This window comes from Zootoca vivipara, chromosome 1 (genome assembly GCF_963506605.1).
Source record: "Zootoca vivipara chromosome 1, rZooViv1.1, whole genome shotgun sequence".
NCBI classification, from domain to species: domain Eukaryota; kingdom Metazoa; phylum Chordata; class Lepidosauria; order Squamata; family Lacertidae; genus Zootoca; species Zootoca vivipara.
In genome coordinates this window covers 103,331,109-103,348,400 of record NC_083276.1, presented here as the reverse complement: position 1 = coordinate 103,348,400, position 17,292 = coordinate 103,331,109, and the positions used below count along the sequence as shown (strand labels likewise).

Below are 17,292 nucleotides of genomic sequence, written 5' to 3'. Positions count from 1 at the left end.
TGGACTTTGATAGACCTTTGGAGGCTCATTGCCTTATGCCCTTCTGAGGAGCATGGCTTAGAGGAGGTTACTAGCTTCCCCATAAAAAAAACATGCAGCAACCCACCTATTTATCCCAAAATCCAATGAGGTTTGAGCTCAAGGATATGAGTTGAAGGAGAAACCCCCGCTAAGTGATCTCAAGTAAGACCCGTGTTTCCAAAGTGCTGCGGGTGTGTTTTCACAAGTGCAACTTCGGTGTCAACCTGATGAAACCAGATGCATCCCCAAAAGCCCCCTCCCTGGGGCACTTGAAAGGCTGACAGTGGGGGGAAAGTGTTGATGGGAAAGAAAGTGTGTGGCGTTACAGTAAGGTCGTCAGATTTTTTTAATGAATCCAGGGACACTTTTCAACTTCAATGGATTTTGTATGGGGACAGATTTGTAAATATGGGGACTGTACCCAGGAAATGGGGACGTCTGGTAACCTTACATTGCTGTTGTTGTTTAGTCGTGTCCGACTCTTCGTGACCCCATGGACCATAGCACGCCAGGCACTCCTGTCTTCCACTGCCTCCCGCAGTTTGATCAGACTCATGTTGGTGGCTTCAAGAACACTGTCCAACCATCTCGTCCTCTATCGTCCCCTTCTCCTTCTGCCCTCAATCTTTCCCAACACCAGGGTCTTTTCCAGGGAGTCTTCTCTTCTCATAAGGTGGCCAAAGTATTGTAGCTTCAGCTTCATGATCTGTCCTTCCAGTGAGCACTCAGGGCTGATTTCCTTCAGAATGGAGAGGTTTGATCTTCTTGCAGTCCATGGGACCTAATACAGTGGTATCTTGGTTCTCAAATGCCTTGGTTCCCAAACACCGAAAACCCAGAAGTAAGTGTTCCAGGTTTCGAATGTTTTTCAGAAGCTGGACATCCAATGCGGCTGTCGGCTATTGTTTGCAGGGCAGCTGCACCAATCAGAAGCTGTGTCTTGGTTTTCAAACATTTTGGAAGTCAAACAGACTTCCGGAACACATTAAATTTGGCGCTTGCTATTTATTTTGCATTTTTGTTTTTTAGGCTTTTTCAGTTAATTTGTTTTTCTGACTGCGTGGAACCCAGTTCAGCTACTGATGGATTGATTGATTGTGTGATTGCGGAAATGAATAAAAGCCCCCCCATCTAAACAATGACTGTCATCAGTGCAGGTAAGTTAAAAAACAATAATTTTAATTTTTATCATCTTCAATTCTGTCTTATTTTATAGTACAGTACATTGATTATTGCTTTCATTTTATGGTTAGATAGTAAAATTAATGTTAAATTGACGTTTTAGGGGTTGTTCTTAAAAGCCTGGAACCGATTAATCCATTTTGCATGACTTTCTATGGGAAAGCACGCCTTGGTTTCAGAACGCTTTTGGTTCTGGAACGGATTAAGTTTGAGAACCAAGGTACCACTGTATATTTAAAATAATGTGTGTGTTTCAGGAGCGATGTTCTAGTCGGGAGTGGGGGGAAGATCCAAGGAGACCCGAGTTTGGGTGAGCAGGTGCGTGCAGGGGCGCTGGGAGGATTCCCAACCGGTCTCTGGCTTTCGCGCTGCCTGCTCTGCTTGAGCGCTTTGCAAAGTGAGAGAGCGGCTGCGGGGGGGGGGGGGGGAGCGGAGTGCAAAAGCGGCGCTGTCTCTTTAAGGATCCTGCCGCTCCGCCAAGCAGCGCCCCGCCGCCGCCGGCCGCCTCCTCCTCCTGCATCCCCACGCGCACGCAGCTGCCAGGCGCAGGCAGAGCGGCAACCGGAGCCAACCGGGGCGGCGTGTCTTGCAAGGCGCCTGGCGAGAGCCCCCCGCCGCCTCCGCCGCGCCCTCAGGCTCGCAGCATGTCCAAGCACCCATCGTCGTACGGCAAGAACGGGCTGGCGGACCCCATCTTCCAGGTGCGGCTCTCCCTCCGCTTCTCCCGTGGCCTCGGGGGGGGGGGGGGTAGGCTGGGGATGGGGCTCGGTCGAGTCCTCGGTGCTCCTGGCAGCGCCGGCGCCGAGGGGGGCGTCGTCGGAAGAGATGCCTGTCGGGGATGAGAAGGAGGTTGGGGGGGGGCAGAGAGCGAACAGGGAGGCTGAGGCGCGCCAGGGGTCGGGCGGGGGTCGTGGTTGTGTGAATGTGGTGCTTGCCTCCTAAAAGGCTCTTCTTTCCCTCCGCTCCGTTTCCCAGGGGAGCAGAGGCACGGCGACCCGCAGGAGCCGCTTGAAACGGTCCGACGGGAGCACAACTTCCACCAGCTTCATCCTCCGGCAGGTAAGGCGGGAAAGGAGGCGCTGCCTGCCTCGCCCGACGGTGCCAACCCTTTTGGGAGAGCGGAGGGCGCCCAGTCCGCTGCTCTTTCAAATGCCGTCTCTTTATTCCTGTTCCTTTTGATGCCACCACCATCGCACCCCTCTTCTCAAAGGGGTGAGTGAGGGCCCGGGCTTGCTTCCTTTTTTTCGTGCTGCAACGTTAGGCTACTTTGAGGGAAAACACCACCCAACCAGTTGTTTAATTTTCTTTTTTTCTAAAGTGCACAGCGAAGAGAGTTTATTCAGCCAGAGGGAGGCACTTGCGCACATGCGCGTGGGTGAAGTACCATTGTGTTTCTTGGGCACAGGCTGCCTTTATTCCCCAGGTTCTTGAAAAGCAATTTCTTAGGCACAAATCAGTGTTGGTGGGACTGGCGTTTTTAAATGGCTCTGTTCTGAAAAGAACAAGGAGCCTCTTTTTTTTTTTAAAGTGCAGTGGCATTGAGCTGTGGCAACCGATAAAAACCTGGATGCAAGCACAGACCTTGTATCTGAGGAATTGCAACCAGGCGGCTCGTTTTATTGATTGTATTCATTTATTCCTGCACTTACACCCCACTTTTTCCTTCAAGTAGTTTTTCCCACTCTCTATTTTCTCCTCACAACAACCCTGTGAGGTAGGTTAGGCCGAGAGAGATAGTGACAGGCCCAAGGTCACCTAGCTGAGCTTCATAACAGTGGGGATTCGATCCCCTGGTCATGGGATTCACCACATTGGGATTATAGTTTTGGGCCAAGTCAGTGGGACGAACAACCAATATGAATGGTAACTTGGGGGGGGGGTTCAGTGGCAGTTCATGTGGTTGGGTCCCACTCTTTTGCTTTTCCACCTTATACAGATTGAATGTGTTCATAGCAGACAATTTACATGTGATGGGGTTTGCTAGGAGCATACATGATCAGATTGCATTCTATGAGCTGTGTAAGAAAATACTTCTTTTTATTCTTTGCACATGGGCCGGTTGGTGGTTTGGGCAAGTGAAGTTACCCAGCCTGAGCCTCCTTCCTGTTTGGGCGTTGTGTTAGGCCTGTTCAGCAAAAAGTTTGCATGGATTGAAGAAGAATGCTGGGAACTGAGAAGGTTTCAGCCCTTGGTATTGGGGCTTCTGTGCCTCTTGCAACCCGTACAAGCTGGCCTTTGCATGGTCACTGAGGAGCTCCAGTCAGTTCACATGCATCTAGAATTAATAGGCAATGCAAAGCACAGGTTGTGGTGTCCTAGAAGCTGAGGTGCCAGGGGGCATATTTTTTATTTCTGAAATGGTGCTGCCTATTACTGGCTTAAATTGGGGGTGGGGAGGGATGTCAGTCTGAGTGGATTTACGGACAGGGCTATATATCCACAAGATTAAAATGCTGTTCTGGTTTGGCTGATGGAGTTTAACCTGTTCCTGGTGGGGAGGAAAGTAGGAAGGATGAGTTTTTCTTCCTTGAACATATATTTTCTCGGCTATTCAAGAAATCTCCGTTTGACCTCACCTTGACCTATAATATGTCAGACTGGACACACTTGGATTCAAATGCAAGTTTGCCCACACTTAGAGAAACAAAGGCAGCTAGATATTTGACCCTAAGGGCAGAAGACAGATATCTGTAGGCAGGTTAGATGAAAGGAATCCAGTTTTATGTGCAGACACTTTTATATTACAGACAGAAATAAGACACATGACTCAGGGGAGGTGAATTGGAAATGGGTCTGGGACCTTATATAGGAAAGTTGCACTATCCTTTCCCGTAAACTGGAAGCAGTGTGGGATTTAATCTCTTAAATCTTTCCAGTACGTAGCATATTCCTTCTATGCTACTAGACAGCAGTTTTCAGTTAATTCTAGTGGCTGTCTTGTTGGATTCTTCTCTTGCTCAGAGAGAGAGAATGGGTGAGCTGTCCTGAGCTGAACTAGGTCGCATCCCATCGGCTTGACTCCGTGATGTACTGATCGTTAAATTTAGACTCGAATGCAAGAAACTTCTCTTTTACTGTCTTGCATGCTGTGAATGTCTCGGAGCACCTTTGTGTGTAGGCAAAATTAGCTGCTATGTGCTTACATGCTATGCATGGATCAAAAGGACTGTGATTCATTCAGCATGCCATAGGGAGTTTTGCATCTCTTTCTCAGGTGGCAGTTTCCCAATCTTAACCCTGACAAACCTCATTTGAAAGTGAGGGGTGTTTCAAGATAAGTTTGTGATCTATGATTGCAGGTTGGAAAGAAAAGTCAATATTCCACTGGCTGTGCCTTGAGTGTACCTAAAGTAGCTGCTCTTTGGATCCTAGCCACTGTCAAAAAGATGGTTTTGGCTCTCCCAAATAGTGGAACATCTGTTATACCTACTTCTGCCTAAGTGTTCAGTCTAAAGAAGGAACTTTAGGGCTTTACATTGTGTTTTATGTATATCGTGGAGGGGTGTGTTGTTTGGAGATCTTTTCACAGCTGTAACATGCATACTTTTACATGTTTGCAATTATATGCTGGGCATGATCCAGCCAGTTAATCACTTTTTAATTTCACTTAATTCATTCCCAGCTAACTGTGCATAGGCCTGCAGCCTAAATCCTATTGCTTTCATTTCCATTGCTTAAGTTTATCCTTAGAAAAGTGCTCAATTTTGATTATATTATGGCTGTTATTATTATTATTATTATTATTATTACAGGTATGTTCTTCACATTTGTTTTTGATATCACTATCTTAGTGCTTCTTTCTATATCTTCTTAAAAGAGCTGGGCTGTGTTCGTGTTAGAAACCTTCTGTGAGCATGTTTTGTCGAAGCAAAACATGATGGCAGTAAGAACTTGAAATCAGCACAGCATTCTTTGGGGCGGTGTTGTTTCCCCCATAAGAAACAAACTTAGCACAGGGGTAGTACAGGCGAGAAGCACATTTTAGCCATATCCACCAGACTATGGCCATGCCACTTGCAATGGCAGAACGTTACACATCTGGCACAAGGAATTTCAGTAAGAAGGGAATTTCAAAAACAAAACAGCCAACACTGCATCCAGGACCGCCTTGACTTTATTGCCGTAACAGAACGCGGTGAAACTTGGCACCAAGTCACAGCACACCACCAGCAATCTGGTCGCCCTCCTTGTGTGTCCTTGTTTGGCAAAAGAGCCTTTTCATCCTTGTGTGGTTCTTAAACCTTTGTCCCATGGAGTGGCTGTGGATGGTCTCTTTCAGGCCCCTGATCAGGAAGCTACGTGGGTGCTATGTTGGCTGGGCTCTGCTTCCTCTCCTGGCAGTAGAAGGGTCATCCTTGTACGCGCCACTGGGGGTTGATGGATGAATGGCACTGTGTGTGATGCTGAAGGGGTGTGTGCTGAGAGCATGTCCCTGTTGTGTGTGCAGCATGTGGGTGTCATCAGTGGCATAGTTTCTGAACAGTGAGGAGTGCATTCCTCAAGCTCCCTTCCTTTGAAAGTTACTTCTCAATTTGTGGTATACATTTTAACTGAGCTTCTAATATTGTGGTTTTAAACAACTCCCAAACATTTTGGAGAGGTCTGACCTTCCTGGCTTGGCCTTTCAACTTCCTTTTTACCAGTCCCCTCATTTTTGGGAAGTTTTGAAGTCAAATGTGATTGTATTTGGATTTTCTTGGCAATTGCCCACTTACATATATATTGAAGCTGATAGTGCAACATCAACTCTCGTGTTTTAGCCTATAGTGCTTTGGTCTTCCTGAATAGTTGTCATGTATACCTTCACTCTCAATGCCTTACTCTAGTCCTCCCTTACCTGAACACTCATAATAATAATCCTTTTCCGCCTTACCCCAGAGGGGTGATTTGTTCTGAAGCGGACGCTGCTGCCAGTCCCCCACTGCCACCAGTTTAAAACCTCCTTTAAATAAAAAAGGTGATGATGTTTCAACAGTCTGATTACATTCTGCTTTGTACAGGCCTGGTTTATCCCAAAGCATGTCTGGCAAATGAGTTGTTTAATTTCTCTTGTGTTAGCCGAATTTTATACCTGTTTCAGTGCCCCCTTTTATTGCATGTTAGAATCCATGCTCTTTATTTGATGCCTATTTTAGGTGTGCAAAATAAAATGGGATCTGATCTTTGAAGAGTATTTGGACCAAAATCCTAGGAACATGCCTCATTAAACTCATTGGGCCTTACATCTGAGTAGGCATGCATGGGCTTCTGCTTTTAGGCAGTGTTAGAAACCGAGATATGAAAGCTAGGAGCTAGGTTATGGGTGCAACGACAGAATGTCTAGGAACACCTTTTTATAACAAGGATACAAAGCTGAATATGAGTGAATTGCAGCTAAAATATTATGTTCATTTTTCACATCATCATCATGATCATCATTATTGAATAGGACATCCCTATTGTCATTGGAGAAATGTTGGAGGGTATGCAAATATAGGAATGGACTCATATGCCTTTCATGAATCTTGAAACCCTTACTTACTGAGATGCAGACACAAATGACACACAAAGTACCTTTGAGGTGCTCTTGCCTTTTTGGGGATATAGAAGTATGTAAATAGGTTTGCAGTCCAGGCAGTGCAAAGGTTTAGCATCCCCTGGCAGTGTACATTGGCTTAAGTGTTATGCCAGATGTGAACTAGGAGGCATGACTTTGAACAGTGTTAGAAACTGAGATATGAAAGCTAGGAGCTAAATGGCACCTTAAACCTAGGTTGTGGGCGCAACAACGGAATGTCTAGGCACACTTTTTTAATAACAAGAATACAAAGCTGAAAATGAATGAACTGCAGCTAAAATATTATGTTCATTTTTCACATGGTCTAGTCCTTCCCCTGCCCACCCCACTAATATTCTTAAGAGTGTCTCTTTTCTAGTCTTCAGAGTGTAGCTGGATGTGGGGAGGCAGTGAATGAAATGCATTTTGTTTGGATAGCAGGTCCTGCGTGTCCTGAGTTCAGAGTGTTAGTTGTATTGGTGAATCTTGTGAGACCAGTAGGCTGCAAGAGACACACAAACAGTTCTACTTAGCCTTTGCAATAGGCATTCCATTGCTTTACAGCTACTGTCATTCCACAAAACAGAATGACAGCGATGCCAAGCTGAACAATTCTCAGTTTTTATTGGTGGTTTGTGTGTGAGAGAGGGAGAGATGGACATCATTGTCAGACGAATTATAGAGAAAGAAGGAAAGAAGAACTGGTAACTTAATATAACCTTCTGTCAAAAGCACTGGGATGGCTGCATCAAAAATTAATAAAACGAATTTCATTTCTGCCCATAATAAGGGGAATGATGTGCCAGTCTGGCAGACCTTGCAGAAAGGCTCTTGGGCTCTTTGTGCATCAGTCAGAAGGATGTGCTCAGACAAAATGCATGCTCTTTTCAGGTAGTAGTGTGCAATTTCCTTGCCCCCCAGAGCTGTTTAACTACAGCTTGTATTAAATGCTCTCCTGTGTGAGCAGAGAGCAGTCATGTTGCATTTCAAGGGGCAGATTTCAAAGATGCACTATAGAACTAATAGCGTGTATTGTTTCCATGAGTGTGCTCTTTGAGTGGATTTCCTCAACCTGGTGCCCCCCAGGTGCTTTTGACTACAGCCCCCATTATCATGTGCTGGCTGGGGCTGACGGGAGCTATCCAAAACACCTGGAGGGCACCAGGTTGGGGAAGGCTGCTGCTGAGCCAGTCACCAACACTCTTGAAATGGAAGATCCTTTTCAGGAGCGTGGCTGTTTGATAAAACCTGATACCTAATTTGCTCACAGTATTGAGAGAGTGTTTGGAGGCCAAAATAAGCTGAGTCGAGCAAGATCGCTTAGTTCGGATGCAGCAGTTTGTTCCCTGTTTTATTTTATTTTTCCCGGAAATTGCATACAAATAGCCATTATCTTGGGCTTGTGTAGAATTCAGTAAGAGTTCAAAATTCAATTGAAGTATTCAGTTTTGTATCTGGAAGGAAACGAAATTCATCTAAATCCCTCAAATCTCCAGCCTTTGAAAATTGCTAGGATGGATACATGACCTTGGGCCCCTAAGTCCTTGCTGGATCAGGCTGCAAATGTACTGTCAAATTATTATTATTATTATTATTATTATTATTATTATTATTATTATTATATGCATACCAGGTCTCCTTTTGGAGTTAGGAAGACGGGAAGGCAGGAAGACTTAAGGGAGACATGTTAGTTTTCAAGGACTTGGAAATATCCTTGTCTGTTGAAGGAGCATTAGAGACCTGAGTTGATGCCTCAAAGAATTGTGGGAGCTGCAGTCTGTTATGTATGCTGATAGTTGTTGGGAGACTCCTATTCCCCGTCCAGAGCCAAAATTTGCGGAGTAGTTTTTCAGTCAATCCCTCTTCACAGAGAACTCTGCCAGGGGAAGAAAAGTGGGAAACCATTATTGGCAAAGCCATGTTGCTGAAGCAGAAGACCTTGTTCAGGGCTTCTGGTAATGGGACTCTGTTGAATTGTATTTGCCTGGGCATGGGCGTATCTATCAATTTCGGGTTTTCTGTTTGTCATTTCCCCAGTCCTTTTAGCTCCCTGTATTCCCACGTAGGTTATTGATAAATATTTTTTAAAAATCCTCATGAAAATTCTCCAGCATTTTCGTGTGAGTTTCTCCTGAGACACACGTTTCTGTGCAATATTACCTAATGTACATGTTTTTACAAAGCAGTTTCCCCTAATATAATACATTTTGGTGTGTTCCTTTCCACTAACACACACATTTATTTGCACACCTTGCACACCTTTTTTTTGTACACAGTACTCGGCTGAGAACTGCGCAGCAAAATCCAAGGAAATGCCAGTTTTGAAGGATGGTTGTGCTTCATGTCACATATTGTTTCAGAAAATTGTGAATTAAGTACGCTGGGCTTTAAACGATAACCAAATCAAATTTCTCCCTCTGTGTAGCCCGATGGTCAGGGATGATGGGAGTTGTAGTCACATAACATCTGAAGGGCCCCATGTTAGCTCATCCCTAAGATAACTTTGACCGCAGTTGCCTAGATCTGATGATGCTGCCGGGGAGGAAGGAGAAGAGAGCATCTTGCAACTCCAGGCTTCTGTGATTCAGTGTTTGTTTGCTTGGCTAGGCCTCAGTTGCCTGTCCCTGCCACATCTGAATTCTATTCCCTCTGACAAGATATGTGTCTCAAACGTTCTCTCTCTGCGTTTCACAGTTTGTTCAGCATCTCATGTTTTCGAATCCCTGGCGAGCTGCTTTCCCCTCTGAATTGCTGCAAACCTGATAATGCGCGAGCGGCCCGGTGAGAGATACTGGCGAAGCCACGTAGACATCTGTTGTGAAGGGAGCACAGATAAACACTCATAAATTTATCATCTTCATCTCGCTAGCCCAGGGGCTTGTAGCTCTGCTTCTAGTTTAAAATAATCTGTCTCTTTGTATATGTGTACATAATGTGCTGTAATGTGTTGCGGCTTTCCTTTTTTAGAGAATACTTCCTCTGGCTTCCCGTTTCTTTACTAAAAAAGCACTGCTGCTTTGGTTAAAATGGTCTCTTGTAGCATATGTGCTGGGAATTTTTTGCTTTTATTTTTCTAAAAAATAGCATTAACTGCTGTTCTACTTAAAGTAAGATTTAATAGGGAAATGCTGTTTACCATTTCTATTTTTAAAAAACAACAACTCAGTAACCACCCCCCTCCAGAACACAGTCCAGTAATAATCTCTGTATCGTAAAAAGGCATTTCTGCACTTCTAAAAATAAAAATTGAAATTTGCGCCCCATTCTCCAGCAATTTCTGCTCTGGGCTGCTAACGAGTAGTCCATTAAAAACTCCTGAGAATGGCAAAAGTGTAGTAAATCAACCGTTTAAACAGTCTGGGGAAATTAAAATATATTTTGCTAAAAGGATCGAAGAGTAGGTGGCAGGTGATCCTTCATGGAGAGAGTGTTTGAAAAGCACAGCACCCCAGCCAAAAAACCCGTATGCTAATCATCTGAATCTTTGCACGTTGTCAGAAGCCACATCCTTCACTTGTTTATCTGGGCTAGTTCGGCATTCACAAGACCATAAGCAGGGCAACACTGTTTAATTGCTTGGATTACTTGTCCTTCAGATATTCAGAGTAGACTCCTGCAGCATGCTGTGTGTGGTGCTGCTTTTAAAGACCAGAAGCTTCAGATGGTGCAGAAGGCAGCCTCCCAGTTACTTGTTGGGGGCCAAGTGGCTGGAGCATTTAACACCTTTTCTGCACCGGCTACACTGATTGCCAGGACATTTTCAGGCTTCATTCAAGATGCTGTTGATGACACTTGAAGCCCCCTAACTGCTTTGAACCAGGCTATTTGAAGCATCACCTTCATCTGTATAAACCTGACCAGGCCCTAAGATCAGACACAGAGGTTCATGTGCTTGTTGGTAGGAACTATCAGGTTGGCACGTGCAGGAGACGGGGCCTTTTCTGTGTGGGCCCCAACCATATGGAAAGCCCTTCCACTGGAAGTTTGTCTAATTCCCTTTCCAGCTAGTTTTTAAATAGGCACTTAAAAACCTTGATGTTTTCAGCCTGGTTTTAAACTGATGCTGGTTTTATCCTTTATAGTTATGCTTTTAAATGGTTTCTGTTGTTTTGATTTGGAATATTCGATTAATGATGCTGCTTTAAAGGTAAAGGGACCCCCTGACCATTAGGTCCACTCATAACCGACTCCGGGGTTGTGGCGCTCATCTCGTGTTATTGGCCGAGGGAGCCGGCGTACAGCTTCCAGGTCATGTGGCCAGCATGACAAAGCCGCTTCTGGCGAACCAGAGCAGCACACGGAAACGCCGTTTACCTTCCCGCCGGAGCGGTACCTATTTATCTTCTTGCACTTTGAGGTGCTTTTGAACTGCTAGGTTGGGAGGAGCTAGGACCGAGCAACAGGAGCTCACCCCGTCGCGGGGATTTGAACCGCTGACCTTCTGATCGGCAAGCCCTACGAAAGTATTATTATTATTTATTATTTATAAAATTTGTATACTGCCCTTCATACAAAGATCACAGAGTGATTCACAACATAAAAATATGAGATGAGAATATATATTTTTTTACTTTATTTATTTATTTATTATTTTGCCAACTGCCTTGGGAAGGTATCTGTCTGTCTGTCTGTCTGTCTGTCTGTCTGTCTGTCTGTCTATCTATCTATCTATCTATCTATCTATCTATCTATCTATCTATCTTTGCGCAAGCCAAGGCAACTTTGTTTCCTGAGAAGGCCCCATAATTTGCATCTTCCATCCCTACCAGCCTGGAGATGTCAGTTGCCAACCTGGCGCCCAGAAATCTCCACGTGGTCACAATTGGACCCGCAATACAGTGGAACCTCGGTTTATGAACACCTCGGTTTATGAATTTTCGGTTTATGAACGCCGCGGACCCATCTGGAATGGATTAATTCACTTTCCATTACTTTTAATGGGAAAGTTCGCTTCAGTTTATGAACGATTCAGTTTATGAACAGACTTCCGGAACCAATTACACCCATGTTTCAGTTTATGAACGCTTCAGTTTAAGTACTCCGCGGACCCGTCTGGAACGGATTAATCCACTTTCCATTACTTTCAATGGGAAAGTTCGCTTCAGTTTATGAACGCTTCAGTTTATGAACAGACTTCCGGAACCAATTGTGTTCATAAACCGAGGTACCACTGTAGTAGCAAAATGTGCCTGGCGCCCGGGGAATTTCAAACACTGAACTCAACACATTACAACAAGGCTCCAGGGTTAACAGAATCCCAGCTTTAGGGCAAATGTCAGGGTGGTGGGAAGATGCCATTGATGGGTAAGAACCTGCAGGTGGGTTTAAGTACCCCTAGTTCAACACAAATGCTGCCCCTTAATTTGCTAGCATGCACATTTAGGGAACAGATGTTTGCTGATGTAACAACAGTTTCTCCCCGAAGGAAGCAGACAGAAGGCTGTTTTGCTTCCTTCAAATGTTAAGGCTTGGCTCCAAACCTCTTTTTCATATATAAATAGCAAATGGATCAGGTACGTAAGAAGCCATGTGTAAGAGGCAGTTTTAGTTTGCCCATTATATGTTTGGCATCTTTGCACTTGCTGTAGCAGCATAGCTGTAGCAGTATAGAATGGATGCAACTTTGGGTGCTTCCAGATGAGTGTTTATTGTGGGATTGTTGCTTTGCATCCATGCAACTTCTTTGCAGAATACAGAGAGAACGGTAGCATCATAGAATTGTAGAGTTGGAAGGGACTACGAGGGCTATCGAGCCCAACCTCCTGCAATTCAAGAATCATTCGTCCAATGTGAAGCTCGGATCCATGGCCCTGAGATTCAGTGTCTCATGCTGTCCCAACTGAGCTATTGTTGGCTTCAAACGTACCAGCCATGCTCCCCAAATTATATCTCGACTTTCCCTTCCCTGGGGGAAATATTACAAGTTGTTTGTTGTTGTTTTTTATTAAAAAAACCCACCTTGTTGACAGTGATCCCTTTGCAATATCTCAATCAATTTGCAAATTAAGCCCCCTGGTCTAGAAACACCCTTGCATGTCTTACATGGTGGAGAGCAATTGCTGCATTTCTGTGCAAACAGCTTTAACCTCTGCTCAGCCTGCCAGCACTTATAGTTCCTCTTAAGTTAATGCTATTTTTGTGGCTCAAGACAATGGTTTGTACTTTGCCAACAGCAGAGGCAAGCAGATATTCAGCAACCAAAGCTAATCCCAGAACTGCGCTGACACAGTTGATGCTCCTGCACTAGTATCAGATTTGGTGCGGTGGCTGTTCTGTGTTTTTGAAGTTTCCATTTCAGGGCTGCACAGATGCCTGCCAGACGAGGCAAGGGAAACAAATCCGCATTTTCAGCTTTCTAGTAGAAGTTAGCGTTCTAAAATAGATACAACACAATGCCTTTTGAAATGGGAGGGGCAAGTCCAGTAATGTAGGCACAGACAATTAAAACAGCTACAGTAAAAATAATATTTACACCTTAGCAAGGGAACTAACGTTTTTAGACTGACATGCTTTCTCATATTTTTGACACGAATAAGTTTATTCTTAGGGGATGTTGAGAAAGCAACAGCCCTTTATTAATTTAGAAGCGTTTAAATAAATAAATAATTTTCGAGTTAGGAAATTAGGGTGGTATTACATGTGAGCGGATTGGTGGCGAGCCTGGGGGGGCTCGAGTGGCGGTTAGGCGTTGGAAATTTGCATAACAATTAGATGGAGGAGGGGCAGGTTACGTCATCAGCTGCCCAAATATGGAGAAGTAATTCCGTTAAAGGATTCCGGGGGCGAGGCTTGGTCCTGAGCCTGGAGTTGCCTGGGCCGTAAGGCACGCCCCTTCGGTGGCCACAGGAGGAGCTCTAGTAGATCTACGTCGCGGGGCTCCTTTCTGGTGGTTAACTTCTCACAGACTTCAACACACGGGTTGGAGTCGGATATAGTCTGTTAGGTTCCAACGCCTAAGCCAATTCCGCTCAACATGCATAATTAATAAAGTTGTGGCCTTAACCACCCAATTAAATCTTAATCACTGTGTCATGAGTCTTTATTACAGGGGAAGGAGGGGATTTGCCACACAAAGCAACTTTCCAAGACTTTAGTCCAATCTTCTTGGGCACTGTGATAAGGGAACAAAGCAGGTACTTGAGGTGGTGAGGAAATATACTTTTCTATGGATTTGTGGCACAGCTCCTGCTTAAGCCCACAGAAGTCTTAACAATCAGAGCTAGTTGATTCTTATTTTTATTTTTTTGGTGATTCGGGACCTGAATGCATTACAGAAGTTGCGTAGTTAGGAAGGGATGAGTCTGATGAAATTCGTGATGGTGTTTTCCTCGATCTTAGTGCCTGCGATGATTTGCCAGTCCCTGGGTTGAGTGGGATGCTCACAGTCATAAATGTAATAGAATGACTCATTGCCCAGTGAGGACGTAACATTTCTGGCTTGCTCAACTGCTGCAAGCCAGGAACAAGTGCCTGGAACTTGTACTTCCCCTTCCTCTTCCACAGATGCAGATCCTTCTTAGTTTAAACAGCTGCTCCTTGGGAGAAATCCTAGTTGCCTAATGGAACAACCTCCCCTCTCCCTCACTTCTTACACTGGGAAGAAGCAAACCACGACCCCCTGGCTTAGCGTTACATCCAAACCAGGGGTCATTTCTTGTTTCACTCTAAAAGCAAACAAACCCATATGAGACAAAACAACGCCCTGAGACCTCCGGGTATAGGGCTGTATATAAATTCAATAAATAATGAAATGAAATGAAATATCCCTGGTTTGGATGTAACACTATGACCAGGGATCATGGTTTGTTTCCTCTGTGGTAAGGAGATAAATAGCCTAGAAAGGAGCATTCACAGCAAACCATTAGCTTATTGTGGTGTGTGAACTGGGTCAATACGTATGTGGTGGATTTAACAGGCAAGTGTAGGTTTTAACATCTTTTAAATAAAGATGTTTAAAAATCCAATTTTTATCTCATGATTGATTAAAAAGAAACCACCCTCTCCTACCAATATGAGCACTTAAAGCTCTAATATAGGCTACCTTATCTGTATCTGCAGATAGGACGCAGGTGGCGCTGTGGGTTAAACGACAGAGCCTAGGGCTTGCCGATCAGAAGGTTGTTGGTTTGAATCCCTGCGACGGGGTGAGCTCCCATTGCTCGGTCCCAGCTCCTGCCAACCTAGCAGTTTGAAAGCACGTCAAAGTGCAAGTAGATAAAAAGGTAAAACTACAGCGGGAAGGTAAATGGCATTTCCGTGTGCTGCTCTGGTTTGCCAGAAGCGGCTTTGTCATGCTGGCCACATGATCTGGAAGCTGTATGCCGCCTCCCTCGGCCAAAAATGTGAGATGAGCGCCGCAACCCCAGAGTCGGTCACGACTGGACCTAATGGTCAGGGGTCCATTTACCTACCTGTATCTGAAGTGGATTCTCAGCTTAGTGTTTGTTATAGCATATGGCTTACATGTACAGGGTCCCAGATTGAATTTATGGAATTTCTTTCTTTCTTTCTTTCTTTCTTTCTTTCTTTCTTTCTTTCTTTCTTTCTTTCTTTCTTTCTTTCTTTCTTTCCACACTCTGGAGGATTTGTGTGGGCAGGCAGTTTTCTCTGACAGGTGATGCTCAATTAGTGTGTTAAAGGGGGGGGGGAGAAGCCCACAAGGGACAAAAGTCAATTATGAACATTCTAGCACAGAAGGGGTATGTAGGTCATCTGAATGCATCCATATAACTTTGCAGATTCTGTACTCATATCTCACAAACTGACATCAGGTGCAACCATAATGTATTAGTGGAATATCTGTGCCTAAAAATACAGTTTACAGTATCACCAAAACAAATGGATTCTGTAAGATGATTGTTGTGGAACCGTTGTTTAATAAACACGAGACACCCAGCGTCTGCTTTCTTTCTAGAGCTGCCGATTAACTAGTGAGATGTTCAGCAAACTAATGAGCAATTTCTTCACAGGTTAGATTGATATACCAGAGTAAAGGCCATTAAACTTTTGCTCTCATGCGCACACTGTTGCATAATTTAAGGAGAAGAAAGAACAAGGAGACTGGAATTAATAGCTTTTTTAATGAAAGCGTCAAAAGAACGACTCTACCAGTTGAAACCAGTAAAAGAAACTGTAGGCACGGGGCTAACAGTTGCTTGTGATGTTAGACATTCCTCTTCTCACATAGCTGCCAAGTTATCCCTTTTTTAAAGGGATTTTCCCTTATGCTGAATAGGCTTCCACGCGAGAAAAGGGAAAACTTGGCAGCTATGTCTTCTCATGTGGTGGAAAGCAGGAAGGATGGAGGAAACATGCAGCTGATAAAATCCTAAAGCTTCTTGGGGGTTAAATAGAGCTAGTGAGCCAACTGGGCACTAGCTAGAGCTATTGGGCCTAGTTCAAACTGAGATTGTATCCAGGGTTGTGTCCAACATGCGTTCCAGGGAGAGATTGGCAATGGTAGGCAAGTTTATCTTTTGAAAGCTTCTTTGCCGCTTCCAATCTTCTCATATCGTAGAGCCCCCATGTTAATGTCCGTGTAGTTAATAAAATTTGAAAACCATGCTAGTGCCCCTACCCTGAAGCAATATGTCCTGCTTTTAAAGCATCTCTGTTGGATGTCTATTCTCAGGGCTGGCTCAGTTGCTTGGCTGCCCTTCCTAAGGTTTCTCCGTTCTCATTTTTAGCCATGGGCATGTTTAGAATTGAGCATAGTTTGGCAGGTCAGCTGTACCGGCTCACAAACCGGCTTTACTCCCATGCCAGCAGAGGCATGGCTAAAGCATGCTCCTTAACTTCCTGTGCACCCAGCATGTATGATTGACAACCAACATTCCAGCAGAGCTCTCCCCTTAAGTTGCACATCTTCATTTAGATTTAATGGCCGCCCCCAGAGACATAGATGTGTATTTTCCTACTCTTATTATCTGGGCACGGTACATAGCTTTGGATCCAAGGGTGATGAGCTGGCACAAGGGAACTTGCTGCACCCTGGGGATGGAGTGGGCTAATGTGGTAGCAGACCACAAGACAGTGCCCCTGCAGCAGCCACCCCGCCTCCACTGCTGGTGAAGGAGCTGCTCCGGTTTCCGGTTAGATCTTGCAAGATCTAGTGCACTCTGAGATCTCAAGTGATCTTGCCAGAACCCGGGCAAAGGAGGCTTCAGTGGGTGACTCAGGGCAGGATGACACTTTTGCATTTTGCCTCAGGCAGTGAAATGGGATGTGCTACCCCTGGGATAGGGGTTCCTCGATTTTTGGCCACTCCTGCTCCTTGCGGGTCTAGAGTTTTCTGTCCCACAACAATGCATTTTTGGGTGTAAACCGTGGTGATGGTGGTGAACGTTCATTGAATTCTATTCAAGGAACGCAACGTTCGATTCCCTGAACTTTGTTCTGTTCACAGAATGGAAGTTAGGATCCAAGCCATGGACTTCAGGAGGCAAATCAAACCCAGTGACCTTCATATGGTGCTCAGTCTTTCAGTGAAAAGTCTCTTTTTGTAAATTTATTGTGTGTAGATCAGGCATCCCCAAACTTCGGCCCTCCAGATG

The 17,292-nt window shown here is 44.8% G+C and overlaps 1 protein-coding gene across 3 annotated transcripts in view; it reads left to right on the top strand.

Moving 5' to 3' along the window:
* The first annotated feature begins 1,754 nt into the window (after positions 1-1,754).
* Positions 1,755-17,292, top strand: part of CACNB4 (calcium voltage-gated channel auxiliary subunit beta 4) — a 135,689-nt gene continuing 120,151 nt past the window's right edge. For all 3 annotated transcript variants that reach the window (XR_009558281.1, XM_060279883.1, XM_060279888.1), the window contains exons 1-2: positions 1,755-1,904; positions 2,179-2,262. Coding sequence is in view for 2 of the 3 variants with exons in the window: in XM_060279883.1 (XP_060135866.1) it covers positions 1,848-1,904; positions 2,179-2,262 (141 nt within the window). In the remaining variant the exon portion in view is untranslated. The remainder of the gene's footprint in view (positions 1,905-2,178; positions 2,263-17,292) is intronic.